This window comes from Apaloderma vittatum, unplaced genomic scaffold, assembly GCF_000703405.1.
Source record: "Apaloderma vittatum isolate BGI_N311 unplaced genomic scaffold, ASM70340v1 scaffold646, whole genome shotgun sequence".
In the NCBI taxonomy this organism is placed as follows: Eukaryota; Metazoa; Chordata; class Aves; order Trogoniformes; family Trogonidae; genus Apaloderma; species Apaloderma vittatum.
In genome coordinates this window covers 118,581-137,550 of record NW_009721071.1, presented here as the reverse complement: position 1 = coordinate 137,550, position 18,970 = coordinate 118,581, and the positions used below count along the sequence as shown (strand labels likewise).

At 36.8% G+C, this 18,970-nt stretch overlaps 1 protein-coding gene across 1 annotated transcript in view; it reads right to left on the bottom strand.

Moving 5' to 3' along the window:
* KAL1 (Kallmann syndrome 1 sequence) overlaps positions 1–18,970 on the bottom strand; it is a 120,467-nt gene that overhangs the window by 4,629 nt on the left and 96,868 nt on the right. The window contains exons 11-12 of the mRNA XM_009871217.1: positions 3,134–3,228; positions 781–952 (exon numbers count right to left, since the gene is read on the bottom strand). Of these exons, the coding sequence (XP_009869519.1) occupies positions 781–952; positions 3,134–3,228 (267 nt within the window). The remainder of the gene's footprint in view (positions 1–780; positions 953–3,133; positions 3,229–18,970) is intronic.

Below are 18,970 nucleotides of genomic sequence, written 5' to 3'. Positions count from 1 at the left end.
TGGCAACATCCCTGCTTCAAGCAAGCAGATGGACTAGCTGATCCCAGAGATACTTTCCAACCAGTATCTCCATAATTCTGTGATTTCTGCAACCCTCTATCTGTACCCACCTTTGTGGCAATGCTGTAAAAGATATCATAGAATCATAGAATGGTTTGGGTTGGAAGGGACCTTTAAAGATCATCTAGTTCCAATCTCCCCTGCCATGGGGGGGACATCTCCCACGTGATCAGGTTGCTCAAAGCCCCATCCAGCCTGGCCTTGAAGGCTTCCAGGGAGTGGGATTCCACAACTTCTTTGGGCACCCTGTTCCAGTGCCTCAACACCTTCACAGAAAATAATTTCTTCCTAATACCTCATCTAAATCTACCTTCTTTAAGAGTAGAATTAACCTGAACAAAATTGAACTGAAAGATCAGCTTGCATCAGCAGCAAAATATTCAAAAGATGGGTCATGTCAGCATGATTATGTTTACAGTTATCATTCATCATTAGAATAAATACAACTGGGAAAGTGTTTCTTCTTACAAAAATAAAAGCTGTGTAATAACAAATGTCATCATATGTTTATAAATAGTCCACTAAAACTGTCGTGTAATTGACAAAACAGTAATATACTAGCCAAAATCTATACTGTTCTGCTGTTTAGTTGTGTTTTTACATAAGTATATTTTCATTTGTTGTGAATCTTGCATTTCCCATTTAGAATTGCTTTTAGAGACTTTTTTTTTGTGATTATAAATGTATTTGAAATTATTTGTCTAGTTCTTCATGCCTTACCTCCTTCAGAAGGACAATTAATGTGCTTGTGGCTTTTTTCTTTAAATGTAGAGCAAGGTGGGGTAACAAAGGAAATACTCTCAGCTTTAAAACGACCCTTAGATTTTGCAGGTAAAACAGTTACTTTATATTTGCATGAAAATGACAGGTCCTTCAGAATCATGTAGTTTTCCTACAATAAGAAAAACAACAAAAAAAATCACATGTGCAAATGGATCTCTACAAAAAAACCCAAGAAACTGAAAAATAAGGCTGGCAGAAGATGAAAAGTTTTCTTCAACAAAATATTTTCCTGATATGCTTATACATGCAAACATGGCTTTTCCTCAGAGAACAAAGCAAACATTGCCTACGTTATGATTATTTTCAGTAGTAAAATATATTAGCATAATATTTGGATAGGTGCCTCAATTCTGCACAGTTCCTGTGCGTCCACTGCGTCAAAGCAACTGGCTTCTATCATTTAGAACAGTCTGTCTGACTTGATGGCAGTGGGGGTAGCAATATGAGGACGTAAATGCCAATCGAATCAAATAAATGTAAGAAAGCTAAGTTAAGCTGCTGTAAATGACAGGCTCCATCTACACTTAACTTTTAAAAAGTGCATTCAAAGTCCATTATGAATCCATTTTTTCCACATTAGTACATTAACTACTTCTACCTTCTTAACAGGAAGAAAAGCTCCACAGCTGAACTACAGAGAACAAGTCTCTGTTTAGAGACAATGACTGGAAAAGAAAACTTTACACAAGTGTAAGTGTCCTGTTAAATCCTTACTGTCATCTAAAGTACTTCTGAAAATCACAACCTGAAAGCTTTATCGCAAATCATATGCGAGGAAATAATAATTGCTGTTTATTTTGTTATTTTTTTTCCTTTCCAGGAAGATGTACAATAATACCTTACAGGCTAGGGTCAAAAGTCTTTCACTGCCTTTTACATCTTTACATCCTTTCAAACCCACTAATTTCCCATGTTGGTCTGCATAACCTCCTCTTTTTCCTAATGCCAAATAGGATTAGCCTATCCTTCACTTGGAAGATCATTTTCAATGGGACATAGAGATTGGTCTGAGAATGGACTTGACTCTCTGCCATCCACCTTCCCAGAGAGTGCTCTAACAGGCTTGACACCTCCTTAAAATTGTGACAGGACTATTTTTACTTACTGAGAAAGAGCCCCAATGCTGGAAACATAATGCCTTTATCCACCTTGACCTATCATATCCAGTACTGAACCTTTCGTAGCATCCACCTTCTTCTGTTTCCTTGTAATTACTTCCTTCCTCAAAAAACCCACAGATTTTCCCAATGTAGATTGGACCAATTGCCATGAGATGATTGAGAGAAAATAAATCAACTAATCCCACAATGCATTTGGGCAAATATACAAAGAATCTTTCCTGACGTCTAGCGGAAATAAACTTCTAAATGTTAACTTTTGCCTATCTTGCATAACTTGAAATACTGGAACTAATCATAATATTATATCACAATTATTTTTTTAATTCACCTCTACTATTTGCTTTGCTGACCCTGTGTAGTGGTAAATCTTACAAGCTAACAGCCTCCAGTATGAGAAATGGTTACTGTTGGTTTACTCTACTTTTACATGCCATTAACTCCACCGAACTGATCCAGTAGTATAGGTCAGGGTGAGAAGGAAAGGTGAATTGTGATTTTTTCCATTCTCAGTCATTGTGAGTCACCAATCACTTTACTGTCTTATTCAAATAATGTGTTACAGAGATGGATGACACCAGTTTGCCAATAAATTGAGTACATAGAACTGCCACTGCAACATATATTTGGGCTTACATGTACTTACATAAAGCTTCTCTCCTTATCTGTTATCTGTTCAACTTTAAGATTTAATGTCCAGTATTTTTCACCTACAGTCCTTTTTTCTTATTATATTATTCCTTTCAGGATTGTGAAACCCACCTGCATGTCTAAAAGAAAATCTAGCCTATTAATGACTACTAACACTGTTCAGTATTTGCACTGTGCTAGTGTCCTACAGAACTAATTAGATAAAGCTCCATCTTCTATATGCTGTAGAAATATAGAAGTAATTACCTAAGAATCTTGTCTGCTCTTGTTTTCTGAATAACACCAACAAAAAAAATCAGATTTTCGCCCAGTGTGATTTTAAAAAACAAAACAAAATAGAATAAAACCTAAACCAGACCAGATGCATCCTTTTTTTTTTTCTCTGAAGAGGAACATAAGAAACATTCTTACTTATCTATGAAATATTCTACAAAGTCAACTGTGATATGTCACAAATCCATCCCTTTTTTTGCTTCTTAGAAGCTATTCAGAATCAAGCAGAAGGCTGAATGGACACTTACATAAGTCAGCTCAGTCACCTTCCCAAGTCCTTTGGTGTCATTGTGTGCACAGGATTCCAGTAACCAGTGGACTTGGAATTGATTCATGCCGATATCTAAATGATATAAAAAGAGAGGGAAAGACATATATTGTAATTATGCTTTCACCATTGCAACTTTTCTAGCTTCTCTAGATAAAAACAGTAGGAGTTTTAAGTATTGTAGACCTGGTAGTTCCTCACTTGTTCCTAAGTATCCTTTGATAGAATGAAGAAAATTTTAACACTTAAGTAATTTAAGCCTTATATCAGCAAATGGAGGTAACTTTAAAAACAGTGAATTGTCATTTTCAGATATGTAAGCATGTACTGCTTACATTTTGCAAAAACATCAAGCATTTAAATTGAGCATTAAAAAAACCTCAATGCTTCTGCTTCTGAACACCCTGCAAATGATAAAAATGACTTTGTGGAAACTGCCTGTGGCTGTTTTAATTGTCAGAACATTGCAATACTGCTGCCCGGCACTGCTTGAGAAATCTGCTCCTGAAGATATGTGAAAATGTCTGTAAATCCCTGAGCTTTCTCCTTTCAGAATATATCATAAGACCAGTTCAGTATCTGTGCAAAAAAAAATTGCAGTCTTGACTCTTAGGAGTAATACCAAAGGCTTGAGTTTGCTCCCATTTAAATCAATGACAAATTTGCCACAGTTTCAATAGTATAAGCTTGCAAACAACTTCCAGTTCTTCTAGTTTCTTGTCAGATATCGATTGCATAAGGAAACAAAACAAAGGGCAATAAAGAATTAGACAAATAAAGAAAAGCTCATCAGGTAGTGCAAATGCATCCTGTCATTCTTCTGGATTTAGTTCTCTTCTATCTTTATACAGGGGATGCAAAATTATGTCTGTTATTATTAATTAGCTTGGTATGACATAGCCGCTAATGCCAAGTGCCTGATAGTGGGTTTCAGGAGGGAAAACAAATATCTTTGCTGCCTTAAGGGCTGATCTGGCATTAGACTGCTATGAGAAATTTGGATGCAGAAGGGAAGGATTGTAAAAATAAAGAGAAAATAAGCAGTGTCTGAAAGTAGCTCAAATGGCATTCTGATAAAAAGACTGACTAGAAGCTCCTTGAAATAGATTTCTTCAGCAGCTGTCTTCATAACAACATGTATGTTATTTGTGTGATTTCTTTGGAACCCAACGCTTTGTTTCAAAAAGCAATCTACAAAAAAAAACAACCCAAACTTGCCACCTTATGATTGTTCCCTCTCATTTAAAAATAAAGAAATAGATGTGCTTTCTCTTGCCTTTTCATTGCTGGCCTTTCCCAATTGATGTGCCTATTGGATGAAGATACAAACTCACAGTGCATTTGTAAGCACTTGTCATATAATTTCAGCTCTTCCAGTTCATTCAATTATTGCCTAGCACCTGCTTGTGCCCCTCTCTTGGGGCATATAAACAAAATACTCAGCTCCCTGGAACCTGAAAACTTTGTGCTGCTCTATTAATTATGCTATATTAACGACATGCATTGTGCGAATTAACAACAGTGAATGTCTTACTGATTTTATATTATCTGATAATCCCAATTTATAAAACTATACACATGTAAGATGGACTGCTCTGTCAAGCTACAAAATGGCTAATTTCACTTATAATAACTTTAATTTACAATCCATAAATAAATAAATCTCTCTTTGGTAGAGATTATGCAAACTAGTTAAACTTTGCCATTAGCCAGCCATCAAGAATTGAACAAGACACATACCTCAGGTAGGTCACTGAATATCACTACATTGGCAACTGGGGAAAGATAAAACCCAAGCATCAAGAGCTTAAAGCAGCTCACCATCTAGGTATATCAGTGCAGAGGTTTACTAAGCCTCTGTTCAGAAATGTAATTAAACAGGTTGTAACTCAAGATGTTTGGTATTTCAAGCTCCTAATACAGCAAAATTCTGTTTGGATTTTATTGCAGCTCCACCTCCACTCCTTAGGTGAGCTTTGCTGTTGGGCAGTTCTTTTCTATCTTTCTACTTCTCCTCTCTTGCATTAGTAAATCCTTAGTAACTCATCTGTAAACAGCTGCGGTTTCTGATAACCTCTCTATTTGAGCTAAAAAATCAGAATGAGGTTAGAAACTTCCTATCAACTTGGACTGTGAATTCAGGATGAAGGTTTGTCATAAACATAGTTTCTTTTTTTTGTTGTTTAAACAAAATGGACAAATGAATATTATGTTTGATAGTGCTCACATCTAGTATTCTGATAATAATCTATATTGAAAAGACAGGATTTTCTTTCTTATAACTGAATATGTAATTAAAAGTTATTTCAAAAAAGTTTTTGTATACACATATACAAATATATCAACTGCTTTGAACTGGAATGCATCAAGACAGCACCAGCTAAGTTTATTCAAAACTTTTCATCAGAACAGGCATTTTTGTTTCTCTAAATTTTTATTTTCAAGAGTAAAACTTCTTCAGTTGTCATCTCCACCTTTGTGATTGCTGACATGTAAAAGAATTGCATGTAAGCATGTTAATTGCTCTTTGTTAAAAAGTAAAGCCGACTGACAACAATAAAAACAATTTTTGCCTTTTAAAAAATCTGACTTGTCAGGGTCTAAAGCCTGAGTAATTGGGTTGCTAAACTGACATATAATAGTGAAGTAGCTTTTACTTGAGACAGAAATTGTTTAAAAATAGGGGAAAGTGTGACATTTTGTGATTAAATAAAACTGGAAGCATGAAAAACTCAAAGCGTAGCAGCATGCTTGAAATACGCATATTAAATAACAAAACTGGTTTAGAAATTATCTTTATGTTGTTTTATAAGTAAAAGGAGACAAAATGTATGGAACAAGAAAAAAAGCCACATAAGAGACTTAAGTCTCTTATGAAAATAAGCATTTGTTTTAGAAAACTGCACACAAAGCTCATGGCTCTTGACTTTCCCTTTTATGCAACCTTATACATCAGATTTTGTGTTTACAGCACATGCAAAAGAAAAACTTCTTGCAAACTTCCTTTCAGCAATACACACTCTTCTAGTGAGATCAATACCATACTTTTACTTAGATTTCTGTTTTCAGCTCCTCATTACAAACTCAGTGGTAGGTACTGGACAAACCATCCAAGCTGGAGTCCAGCCAAAAGCCAGCCACGACCACCAAAGATACGGGTTCTGAATTAAGCCTAGCCAAGGTTAATACATCGTAAACCACAGCCACATCTTTTTGGAAGTCATTTGAGTAGTTAATATTAACAAAACTCCCAGTATGTAATGGGGGTGATTTTTGGCCAGTTTTATCATAGAATCACAGAATCATAGAATGTGTTGGGTTGGAAGGGACCTTTACAGGTCATCTAGTCCCACCCCCCTGCAGTGAGCAGGGACATCTTTAATTAGATCGTGTTGCTCAGAGTCCCATCGAGCCTGATTTTTAATGTCTCCAGGAATGGGGCCTCCACCACCAGTGTTCCAGTGTTTCACAACCTTCACAGTGAAGAACTTACTCGTAATGTCTAATCTAAATCTACTCTGCTCTAGTTTAAAACCATTGCCCATCATCCTATTGCTACATACCCCTGTAAACAGTCCCTCCCCATCTTTCCTGTTGGCCTCCTTCAGGTCATGGAAGGCTGCTATAAGGTCTCTCTGGAGGCTTCTCTCAGCCAAGTTGAACAACTCCAACTGACTCCCTCTGCCTTCATAGAAGAGATGCTCCACCTTTCTGATCATTTTTGTGGCCTTCCTCTGGACCTGCTTCAACAGATCCATTTCTTTCTCGTGTTGAGGGCTCCAGAGCTGGACCCAGTACTCCAGGAGAGGTCTCACCAGAGGAGAGTAGAGGGGCAGAATCATGTCTCTTGATCTGCTGGCTACACCTCTCTTGATGCAGCCCAGGGCATGATTGGGCCTTCTGGGCTGTGAGCACGTGTTGTTAGCTCATGTCCAGCTTTCTGTCCACAAGTACCTCCCAGTCCTTTTTCTCAGCGCTGCTCTTGATCACATCTTCCCCCAGTGTCTATTTATAACAAGGATTGCCCCAGCTCAGGTGCAGGACCTTGCACTTGGCCGTGTTGAATGTCATGAGGTTCATGGGCCCACTTCTTCAACTTGTCCAGGTCCCTCTGGAAGATATCCCTTCCCTCTGGTGTGTCAACCACACGACTCAGCTTGGTGTCATCTGCAAACCTGCTGAGGATGTACTCAATCCCACTGTCTATATCACTGATGACAATATTCAACACCACTGGCCCCATTATGGACCCCTGTGTGACAACATTTGTCACCTATCTCTACCTGGACAGAAAGCTGTTGACCACTACCCTTTGGACGTGACCATCCAGCCAATGTCTTATCCACCAAACAGTCCATCCATCAAATCTGTATCTGTCCAATTTAGAAAGAAGGGTGTGCTGTGGAGAACTGTGTCAAAGGTTTTGCAGACGTCCAGGTAGATGACATACATTGCTCTTCCCTTGTCCACTGATGCAGACACTCCATTGTAGAAAGCCACTAAGTTGATCAGGCAGGACTTGGCCTTGGTGAAGCCATGCTGGCTCTCTTGAATCACCTCACTGTCCCCCATGTGCCTTAGTATAGCCTCCAGACGGATGTGTTCCAGGCACAGATGTGAGGTTGACAGGTCAGTATTTCCTGGGATTCTCCCTTCTACTCTTTTTAAAAATGGGTGTAATGTTTCCGTTCTTCCAGTCCCCAGAGATTTCACCTGAGTGCCATGACTTCAAATATCACATAGAGTGGCTTGGCAACTACATCAGCCAAGTTCATCTCCAGCTGCAGCGTGGCCTTCCTGACCTCATCCCTATACATCTGGGCAGCTTCCCTACTCTCTTCGCAGGATACCTGTTCCTGCTTCTACTGCCTGTGCAGTTCCTTCTTGCCTTTTAGTTTGACCAGCAGGTCTTAACTCAGTCATGCTGGTCTTTTCCCTTTCTTGCTAAATTTCTTACACCTGGGCGTCAAGAACTCTTGAGCTCTATGGAAAACGTCCTTAAAGATCTGCCAGCTCTGTTCTGCTCCCTTGTCCCTGAAGGCAGTTTCTCAGGGGGTCCTACTGAGTAAATTCTTGAAGAGCTGGAATTTTCCTTTCCTAATATTCAGGGTCCTGACTATGCTCCTCATCTGCCATATATCACTTAGGACTGTGAACACCATCAGCACGTGACACTGCAGCTCAGGCTGCCTCTAATCTTGACATCCCTGATGAGCTCACCTGCACTGGTGACCATCAGGTTCAATATCGCATCCTCTCTGCTATCCCTTCTAGTATAGGTACATAAAACTGAAAAGAAATTGCCAAACTCCTTCAGTCTAGTTCCCTGATATTTCAGATATCACAGCATAAAGCCCTTTTTTTGTTATATTATCTCCTTCTTGATAGCCTGGAGTTTTCTTAATTCTGTACATCGAATGAGAGGCCTTCATAAAGCTTTACAACTCCATTGCTCTCATGGTTAAAAAGTATATCATTTGACACTAAAAAGACTTTTGCTTGCACAAACTGCAAGCATTCATATTTCCCAGAACTGAAAATATTTGTACAGAAACACTGAAGTACATACTAAGTGGTAGCACTCATTTGAGCACTCTAAGCTTGTGAAATTAGTCAACAGAATAGTCTCTTATGTCCTTAAAGGACTACTATAGCAGCCAGGTTATTCAAATAATCACTTTTATTTTCAAGTGTCTTTCAATAAAAAAATAATACTAATTTCAAAAAACAAACCAGAAAAAATATTTTAAAAATCTCTTAAAGTTACTGATATGGAAATGACCTCCAGCTGAAGATTTTTGATCTTTCAGAGAGTTGAACATAATATTTTCAAATAAACTAATAACTAATGTTAATTACACTGGCTATGACTTTAAATTTTTTGAAGTGTAAAATGAGTCTCTACACTTAAGAAAACATTCCTATAAAGACACTACATGAGCATGTTCTTAAAATTCCACATATGCTTAGCTCTTTAGCTGAACAAGGTTATGCAGCTAACTGCTGGACAAAAATCTTATATCTCTAACTAGAATTATTGATGAGGAGATGTTCTAAAGTATGTTGAAATTATATCTGTTTTGATTTCTTCCCTCTTATGTTTCACCCCAAACCACCTTTCATTTCACATCTTGACAAACCCCTCTCATTTTTGTCTTCAGGAAGATATTCTTCGCCAGATTTATCTTCTTTCTCCACCTCTCCAATCTAAAGTCTTTAGTTCCATTTTAATATAAATAAAAAAATATATTTCAGATTTTTTCTGGGGGGAAAATGCATATATTATATAGCTTTAAGCTCTAAAAACAACTCAAAATTCTACTAATGCCAATGCCATATACATCTGTTTGACAATTTGAAAAGTTCAGGTTCGTATGCATGATTTAAGCATCTTAGATTGAAAAGTTTGGTTTAAAGTACTGCAACATCTTCTAAACCACGGCTGCATGACGGTTAATAGGAACACCCTAGGCCTACATTCTACACTTGCTAAATCTCATAATCTCCCCACAGAATTTGAAGCTCTTAGACCCATTCAGAAAAATCACCCAACACAATGCTCAACTAACAATCTCTAGCTAGAATTTCGGGTTTAAATGGTTCTACAGTTTACTGAAAACAAACTAAATAAAAAAGTAATCTCTTTTTCTTAACTTTTGCTATGTTTTCCACATTTCTGTTCTGCTGTACATTTCCATTACTGGTAGTCGTGTGAATAATTTCATATAATGTAGTTTATTTTTTCCTACCCTGCTACTGCAGTCAGTACTTTGCCTCAGGTGCATTTTTCTGCTTTATGTTACATTTATTGTTGGAGAAGTGTGCCAACTTGACAATCTTGAAAAACTGAAGTTGGCTTTGAAACTAGAAAACTCACAAAGCATGCGCAGGAAGCACAGTGAAGTTTGTTCACACAACCCAACACCACCAATGTGACAACAACCTTCTGTCACTCCAGGAGACCAAGTAAAGAGATTTAAGATGTATTTATTTCTTTGTATTCCTGTGATCCACAGCAAGAAAATGCCAGCAGACTCTTTTGGGAACTGGCGCAAGTTCTGCCGCTAGTTTGCTAGGCACTTCATTGCTCCTTACCTCTATTCCACCCCCATCAAGTGGTGATAACGATAACAATCTCTATTGTAAAAGAATTTTAGTTCTATGGCTGTGTATTATGCTGTTTGACGTGTGTTTTTTGGATGATGGTCCTCTCCAATTTGGTATAAAAATGCCAATTAATGTCAGATGTGACAGCACTATTATGTAGGTAAACAAATTACAAAAACTTATTAGAAAGAAAAATCTAATCTGATTTGCTGGAAAAAAGATTTCAGAGCAGACTTGTTCAACAATAGCAGCTCAAATTAAGGTTTAATTGAAATAAAAATGTCTGGCATCAATAAACACAGCAACATCAAACTGACTTCTGTATCTTGACAGTATTTGAAGTAATTAACAATCAGTGTCTGATACATTTTTTCCCTTTAGAATTAAATATAGTAAAAAGTAATGATTATAATATGATATACATATATGAAAACTATTATCTGGCAGTACAGAATTACTAATTTAATATAAATAACTAGTATGTGTCAAGTGTGTATTTCAGTAAAAAACGAAAAGGTGTTCTGAATTTTTTGTCAATTATCTCAGCAAACTGTCTTCCTCCAAAATATATACATATAATTAATATGCTGTATGTCAAAAGGAGTTGTTATCAAAGTCTGGAAGATAATTAGCCATATGTAAAGCTGCTGTCTTCACTCAAACCTAACCTTTCTTCAAACAGAATACCATAAGGAGACTGAAATTTCTGTGAAGCTATTCAGTAAGGAAGTTACTGAAAGAATTTGTTCTGCATGTAGCTAAAGATTTGAATTTATTATATATTGTTAAATCTGATATTTCATCCAGGAAACTACAATGATTATTTGTGACTGGCCACATGGCTTTTGTTTTTCTTCTCATATTGGGGGGTTCATCTTACAAGCTTCTGAGCACTCTGGCCCTGATTCAACAAAGCACTTAAGCATATGAACAGCTGTGTTGACTTCAATAGTTAAGAGTAGCTAACGGATCAGGCCAGAAAGTTTAGTACCGATCAAGATCAAGACACAAATGACCACGAAAACCATAGTTAAAAGAGAGTCTTGAACATGTCTTTGACTGTCCTAGACTAATAGGAAGAAGGAAATACAGCAAAATTAAATAATTTCCTTTATGGATCTTGTGTCTTGCAGCATTACTACTCTAAAAATAGGCTATAGTAAGGGGGAAAAAATATTGCAGCACAGAGCAGAATCTGCACAGGGCACATGAAGTCCATGTCTCAGTATCTATAAGCTTGATTAATGGTTTCTATAGCAAATTTATAGTATGATTTTGGGGAACTCTGTACAAATCCTGTATGAAACAACACACAATCCAGGTCAAAAACTATTTATCTCATTGTATTGAATGGTGAACCTGTGCTATGGTGAATGTAGAAGTAACAATGCTAAATACACCTCTGCAGCTGAGGCTCCAACACAACACAGCACTGCTGCCAACCCATCATTCTGGCAGACAGATGAGCAGCATTGTTTGGTTGCAACATAACCTGCCTTTATTTCCACACCAAGAACTATTATGCAAATGGTTAAGATAGAATATAATGCAGTGTCTTCTGCTCTGTCAGACTTGTGTTTATCAGGCCACCATTCTTCTCCACATCAACACCGAATTCTACCATATGCAAGTTTCCATAAACACGTTTTCTACCACAACTCACTTGCTGGAGAGGTCCTGAAAGATACTCAGGGAAGGCTTAAATACAGGTAAAAGCGAAGTGAATAAATGAAGCTGTATTATTTATTATTAGTTGCTTCAGTTTTGAAGAAACTTTTAGTATAAAGTGATACACAGGGTATTTATTGCTTTGTAATAACAGCACGACTGAAGAACAGTTTGAGAAGGAATATTTCCGTGTGCTGCAGAGAAGCAAAATATGATCTCAGACAGTCCTTAATTACAACACTTATTAGCTTCTTCACATATTGATTCACGAGCCTTTCTATGCTTCTCTGAGTCATGGTTTTTCTTGCTAACATTTGAAATCTGAAGCTAATGATAGAATAAGGAATAATGATAGAATAACAAGTGCAATTTTACTTGTGGTAGTTTAGCAAATGCAAAGCGAGTTACCAATCTTAGGATACATAGACAAACAAAAGTTCCTTCAACTAATGATAAAATGTTGCATTGATGTGATAATGCATTGTGTGTCTCTTCTGTGCTACTCTTTTCCCTGTACAAACTGTGTTGTCAATGTTTTCTCTCTATTAAAAAAATGAAATGAAAACAAGTAGGGCTCTTTAGCTGCATGTGCATTGATTCATCTCGTGATATAAAAAAAATTCCAAAGTGTCGATGTTTGGTTATGAAATTCATGGTATCCATGACACCTCTGAGAAAAAGAACTTTTTAATAATCACCTATTCAAACAGTATGATTAAAATAAACACCAAAACCCTCAGTTGACATTTAAACTTCATTCAATAAACGCTTCTTAACAAGGCAAACTATACTGTTTCCTGATTCTCTATCTGGAAAATAAGCAGTATTGTTTAAATTATAAAGATTTTGTTTCTACCATAATGCCATTTAAAACAACCTTTTTTTCTATAGAACAAATTCTTTGCATAATACAACAATAACCCTTTCAAAAAATGATATTAACAATTAGTGTGCAATTTAAAGACAGGCTTGAGCCATAGCATTTGTGTCCCGATCTAGACCTAGGAAGCCTGAAGGTTTAAAGCTGTTTATACTCAGAGATTAAGTTTGCAATCATCTGTAAGCCGGATTACCTCTACCCTCACTCCTTTTCCTACACACAACATCCTATACAAAGTGAGTTCAACAGTATCTCATTCTGGTTTTCTGTTACAAGGAAATTTACCTCTTGTGAGCTCCAAGTCTCACAATAGCTGCTTGTAGCCTGAATAGAAGCTTCCTATGTTACTCCCTGCAGCGGTGAAGAGCATCTCTGTAGTCCACCCTCACAGCCAGATCTCAAATGAGCAAGTCCAAGGTTCACTATGGTTATATGCTTACTGAAAAGTCACTAGGTACTCTATCATTAATATTAGCCTTTTGCGTAACTTTGACAAATCTGGGTATCACTCTAGCTGAGGAGGCTGGACTAAGGGTAGGTAGTCTCAGAGTCCTTCCCAACTTCAGAGTCAAGGTGACAGACTCAGGTTACACCTAACTCCACAGTGGGAGGAGAGGCAGACATGCACCTGCTCCTTCTTTCTCTCTCATACCCTACACAAAAGCCATATGAGTGGGTTTGTACTCATACAGTGCTCCATCAGGTTCCCAAACTGGACTTTCAGGGTATGCATCGTAGCATGCCATATCAGGATGTTGCTTTGTTAATGGCATTAATATTCAGTTTCTAAATCTGCAGTTTAAGACTACTGAGATTACAAGAAAAAGAACAGAGCAAAACCAGGTTAAACCTCTATAAAATCATGAGCATACAGACAGGTTGAACAGAGCTTGACTGTTTTCTCTGTCTCCAGTGCAAGAACTTGTATTTAAATCGAAGTTAGAAGATGTGGCTTCAAAACAAATAAAAAAACCCCCGTGGTTCTTCATAGAACAAGCACTTAAAAATCTGGAATTCCATAACCCAGGGTGTTTCAGATGCTTAGAATTTATGTGACCGTGATGGGACACTGGATATTAACATGAAAGAAAAATGCACGAAAAGTTAAAAATACAATGAAATTACACTGGGCTTGGAAATCCCATGAATTGAAAGTTGTCTGAAGGTTGGACAATAATCCGCAGAAGTACCATTACATGCTTGCCCTATTCTTATGTTACTTTGCGTTTGCTGTTGGCCACTGACAAAAGCAAAATACTTGTTGGGACTGACCTTTCATCTAGGCTAGTGTGGAACTTTTTATATTTGGTTTATGGTCACAGGAACAAAAACAACTTAAGAAATCAATCACCAGCTGCATACATGTCACATCTTTACAGATGTGACATGTACTCAAGAAGTAATAAGAAATATATAAAACTCTGTACTGGGTAAACAGATATTATTGAAGGTATATAAATACGCTAGAGCTTTGAAAAGACTGAAGAATTAAAAATCAGATAGAAGTTTATTTATTAGTTGGACAGTTAATTTTTTCAGTGCCTTGAATTTAGTTAGGTCGTGACAAATGATTTTGCAATCCAGTTTTGAACATGTATCTGCAGTCTGATCACAGGTCTCATCCCACATAATGATGGTCTATTTTTGGACTACACTAGACCAGGTAACCTGTAATTACATTTCTATTTGATCTTTTAATGTAAGTTAGTTCAAAAGAAATTGAGCTTAAATTTGTATTCAGTTATCAAATTTAAGAATAAAAAGAAGACTTCTTTTAAATGTATGTAGTAAGTCACATTTAAATAGGCTCACTATTATGAAAGGTGTTCTGGAGTATGATTCAGGACTTGTGAACTGTATACACTACGTAAATCTTACAATGAATCAATAACTAGATCAACCACAAGAAGTGTTAGAACTAGTTTGATGAATGTTCTGGACTAAACCAATCCAGTACAGCCACAATCCACTTTTAGCAGGCATTAGGGCATGCCTGTTAAGCAAAATCAGTGTTGTGTGCTGTCTGAGGTCCACAGTGGGTAGCTCTGATCTGGCTTCTGATATTTGATTTCCTGGCAGACTTTGATTCAGTTCCAGCTACATTCCTGGGACTAATTGTTGGACAGACTTGCCCCTAAGTCTCTCATACCAAAAGCTTTAACCATCTACCCTGAAAGGTACGGAGGTTTGGAAGTGCATGAAAGGCATTCAGTAGTGGTTTTCTTTTGCTCCTTTGGAAACATGAAGAAATGCAGTAAATGGTGACCTTGAAAAGATGCCCCAATACTGTCCCATTCGCAGGAGAGATGCCACTAAGGTTGCCCCTACTGTAAATGCGATTTTAAAACTTGACTATTTGTCCTACTAATCAGTTGCAAACTATTTGGGAAGTTACACACTATCTAGTCTACCAAGTTTTATTATTTATTGATGCTTTTCATGACTCCTACCAGCAACGTTGTAAGTAATGTTCGAACATCACATTTGGCCAAAACCCAAATAGTCCAAGTCCTGTAGTCAGTGTATAAAGCACAACTGGAGATGGTCAGATGCTCCCCTCTTCAGTCTCTCCAGGCAGCAAAAAGGCAAAGTGTTTTTAAAAAAAGAGTAGTAAGATTACAAAAATTTTATTCCTGCAGTTACATTAGACCTACGTCAGACAAAGTTTAGGAAGGAGTAGAAATTGCATGAAGGATACTTCTGCCAGGATATTCTTTTAACTCTGGAATAATTTCCCACAACAGCTAAAGCTGATAACATTACCTACCTCCCCAGGCAGGATGCACATGTGGAAAAACAAAATTATGCAACGTCGACTGGTGTATTTCTAAAGATTTGATCTAGTTGAAGATTCCTGTGCTTGGGGTCAGCTTTACTATTCAAATCCCTAACTATAAATGCAAATTATATGTATGCACACAATCAGTCTCTGCTGAGCCCACGTCTCTGTATTCACATACAAATATGAGGGAAATATATTGGTGTATACTTCATTACAATTAACAGCGAGGTCTTCTTCTTGAAAGAACCATCTGGACCACAGCGATAGCTTCAAGTACAAATATTTTACTGCTTAAATATCTATAATTAGAAAATTGCCAGCTGCTCAAACACTGATTTTCCTAGTTCAACAGTTAGTACCAAACTAAATAACTCCTTAGTGTTAAGCAACTACTGCTGAATAGTTTATAATAACAACCAGAAACGCCAACTGGCATTGAAGTGTGTCCCTAGCTTCAATGGCACTAGTTCCGTGAGAAAGGACCATAGGATAACATGGGGAAACCTTTCAATTATTTTAAAACCTGCCATAGAAAATACTTTATTGCAAACAAAGAGTCAGCACATACAGTCACTTCATTTATCCCTCTGAACTAAGTGAAAGTTAATTTTGTTTTCCTAAGATCTGGTTTTAAAAGCATTCATGGCAGCTTTCTGTTTGCTTTGCCTTGCCTTGCATTTTATTCTTGCCTGTAATTTAATTCATTATTCTTGTTTGGTTGATTTATCAGACAATGGAGGATTCTTTGCCTCTCCCTACCGTAAGTGTTCTTTTCTTTTTTTCTGCTTTAGCATTTACCAGAAACACAAAGAAAGAAGCCTGCAGCCAAGTCTTAATGCATTTTAAATATTTGTCTTTTTAAGCAAAACCAAGGGGCAGATATATTGATTTTAAATATCTAGAAGTGCTTTAAATGTTTAATTTAAACAGGGAACATAAATGCTCATAGACTTCATTCAAATAAAAGGGAAGGAAACTAACGCTTTACCTGAGCAAGGGAAGTTACATTATACTCAGATAACAGGCATCAAGAAAACAGTAGTGAAGGCAGAGTAATGGGTTCGAAAATATTATTGTGATATGTTGTTTTGGAAAGAAATAATCATATTAAATTACATTCCAATATTTTCACACATTATAATTATTGCAGCAAGTGATGAGAATAGATGTACTGAGTTCAAAAAGAATATTTCTTTTTTCTCCTGTCTGCGGGAAGTATATAATTTCAATAGTCTGAAGATACACAAATTTGCAGCAATTTGAAGGCTTTTCAGCTGAAGCCCCAAATCTCAGCTCTCCAGCTGCCAAACCATCAAGGAAAAGAGGAAATACAAGGATCTTTGTATTTTCATACTTTCAGTCTTGATTACAGCACAAGATACTGAGGATCTTAATTATTCTAAGTAGCTAATCCTAACTAGGGGTCTTCAGAGTGCATCTCTTCTTGGTAATGGATGGTGCTCTGTGACTCCAGTTCCAAGGAGTTAAAAGTGATTTGTTTAAGGTGATTTCAGTATTTGACATAAATAGCACACAATGTCTAATATCACACAGTCAAGCTGGCCAAAAAAAAAACTGGCCACAAGCAAGTTCTTCTTTTCATTTACAAAAGTGGGATTCATGCTGTTTAAGGAATGTACTGTGTTTCTCTAATCCCAGGCCTAAGTCAGAGGCAGCAAGTGAAAGACATTTTCTTCTTTCAGAAAGAAGCTATTGTATTAATATAATTACAATATGTTTTTCTGTTGACTCTGTCTAGCAAAATTATGTGCATTTGCTAAGCACCTTGTGCTGCTTGAAGTGTGGAGTTATTTTTGCTAGAATACATCTTGAAGTAAAGTTATTATTGCCATCATACCAAAGCATTCAAACTGAAAGATTATTTCAGAAAGAGATTTATTTTAATGTGAAGTCCAGATCCTACATTCCATTCATGCCTCATGCTTACTGAAGCTAACCGCACTTAAGAAATAAGTCTTTAAGAACAGCCCTAAATAAGTCTTTCCTACTACCAAACCATGGCACATTATGATGCATATATATATACACACAAATAGGATCTTCTATTCACTAAGACTTCAAATACAATGTTCAGTTGCTCACTACTGATAAGCAATCACTTTCTTATTGCATAATAAAGCCAGTTTAGTAACAGTTTGCAAACCTCCCTCTGTTGCAGTTGTTGCCCAGGACAGAGGTCTGATAAATTCTATCCAGAGGGATGATATATAACCAAGAGCTTCAGCCCTGATGTCAGCATTGTAGTCTTTCACAGGCTTCCTAGAGGCACATCTGCAAATGATGATGAGGAATACATGTTCTTCGTAGTAATGGAAAAATTACCTTTGAATGTCAAGAGACATCACTGTACATTCTGGTGATCCTAAGGTACATTGCAACAAACTGCTAGGTGGCCTCTGCAGCCTGATATTCATAAAGGACAAATTCCCTGTCATTCACAAAACAATAACAACATCTGTTATAAGGCCTTACAGATAAGACTGAACAACTTGATTTAACTTCAGAGTTCTACTTTGAGCAGATGGTTGGACCAGTTGACCTCCAGAGGTCCCTTCCAACTCATTTAAATTATTCTATGAATCTGTGCTACTTTGTCCCTTCTAGAGAGAGTAAAAAATGGTTCAAATTCAAAAGCAAAACAATTTCTCAGTTAGCAAAGGGACCAATTAAAATACAGTAATAATCTAAAACAATCTCAGGAACATTTGCATTTCTTAAGTGGTTTGACACTGCAAGAAATCCAAAGAAGTCTTTCCTTCTGTTTCTGTAATCTGTGGTGTGCTGTGATGCTATAGTGTTGGGAGGTAATACAAAACTCTTCTATGGAGCCATCTTGGTTTTGGGAAGAATAAAAAAAAATGAAAAAATCTCAGGTCTAAATAGAATGGTAGGGCCACTGAATTCATGCATAAAATAAAAATTTCTGAGCAGCTATTGCTATAGAAAATTAGTAACTTTCTTAAAAAGTGAAAGGCTGCTGGTTTAGGAGTTGTAAAAGACACTTTGTATCAACATATCATACTTGTTTAAATGTTGTAATCTCACAAAACCCCAAAAATCTAAATAACATTTATTTCATCACCACTGCAACCATTCCTTTTTAGGACCATGAAATCCATCGCAAAAAGTAAAAGACCCACCAAACTTGAAAATCCAACCAGACATAGCAATGATTGCTACAACCAATTGAACTTTTGCTTAATTTACCAATGTCCACCATATTCAAGCTTGACACTTATATTTCTTGAATTATTTTATATATTGTGGGAACTCTTACCATTATCAATATACTTATGTCACGTGGTTTTATATTCTCTTAATTTTTTTTCATTCTTGACTACAGAATGACTGTGTTCCTG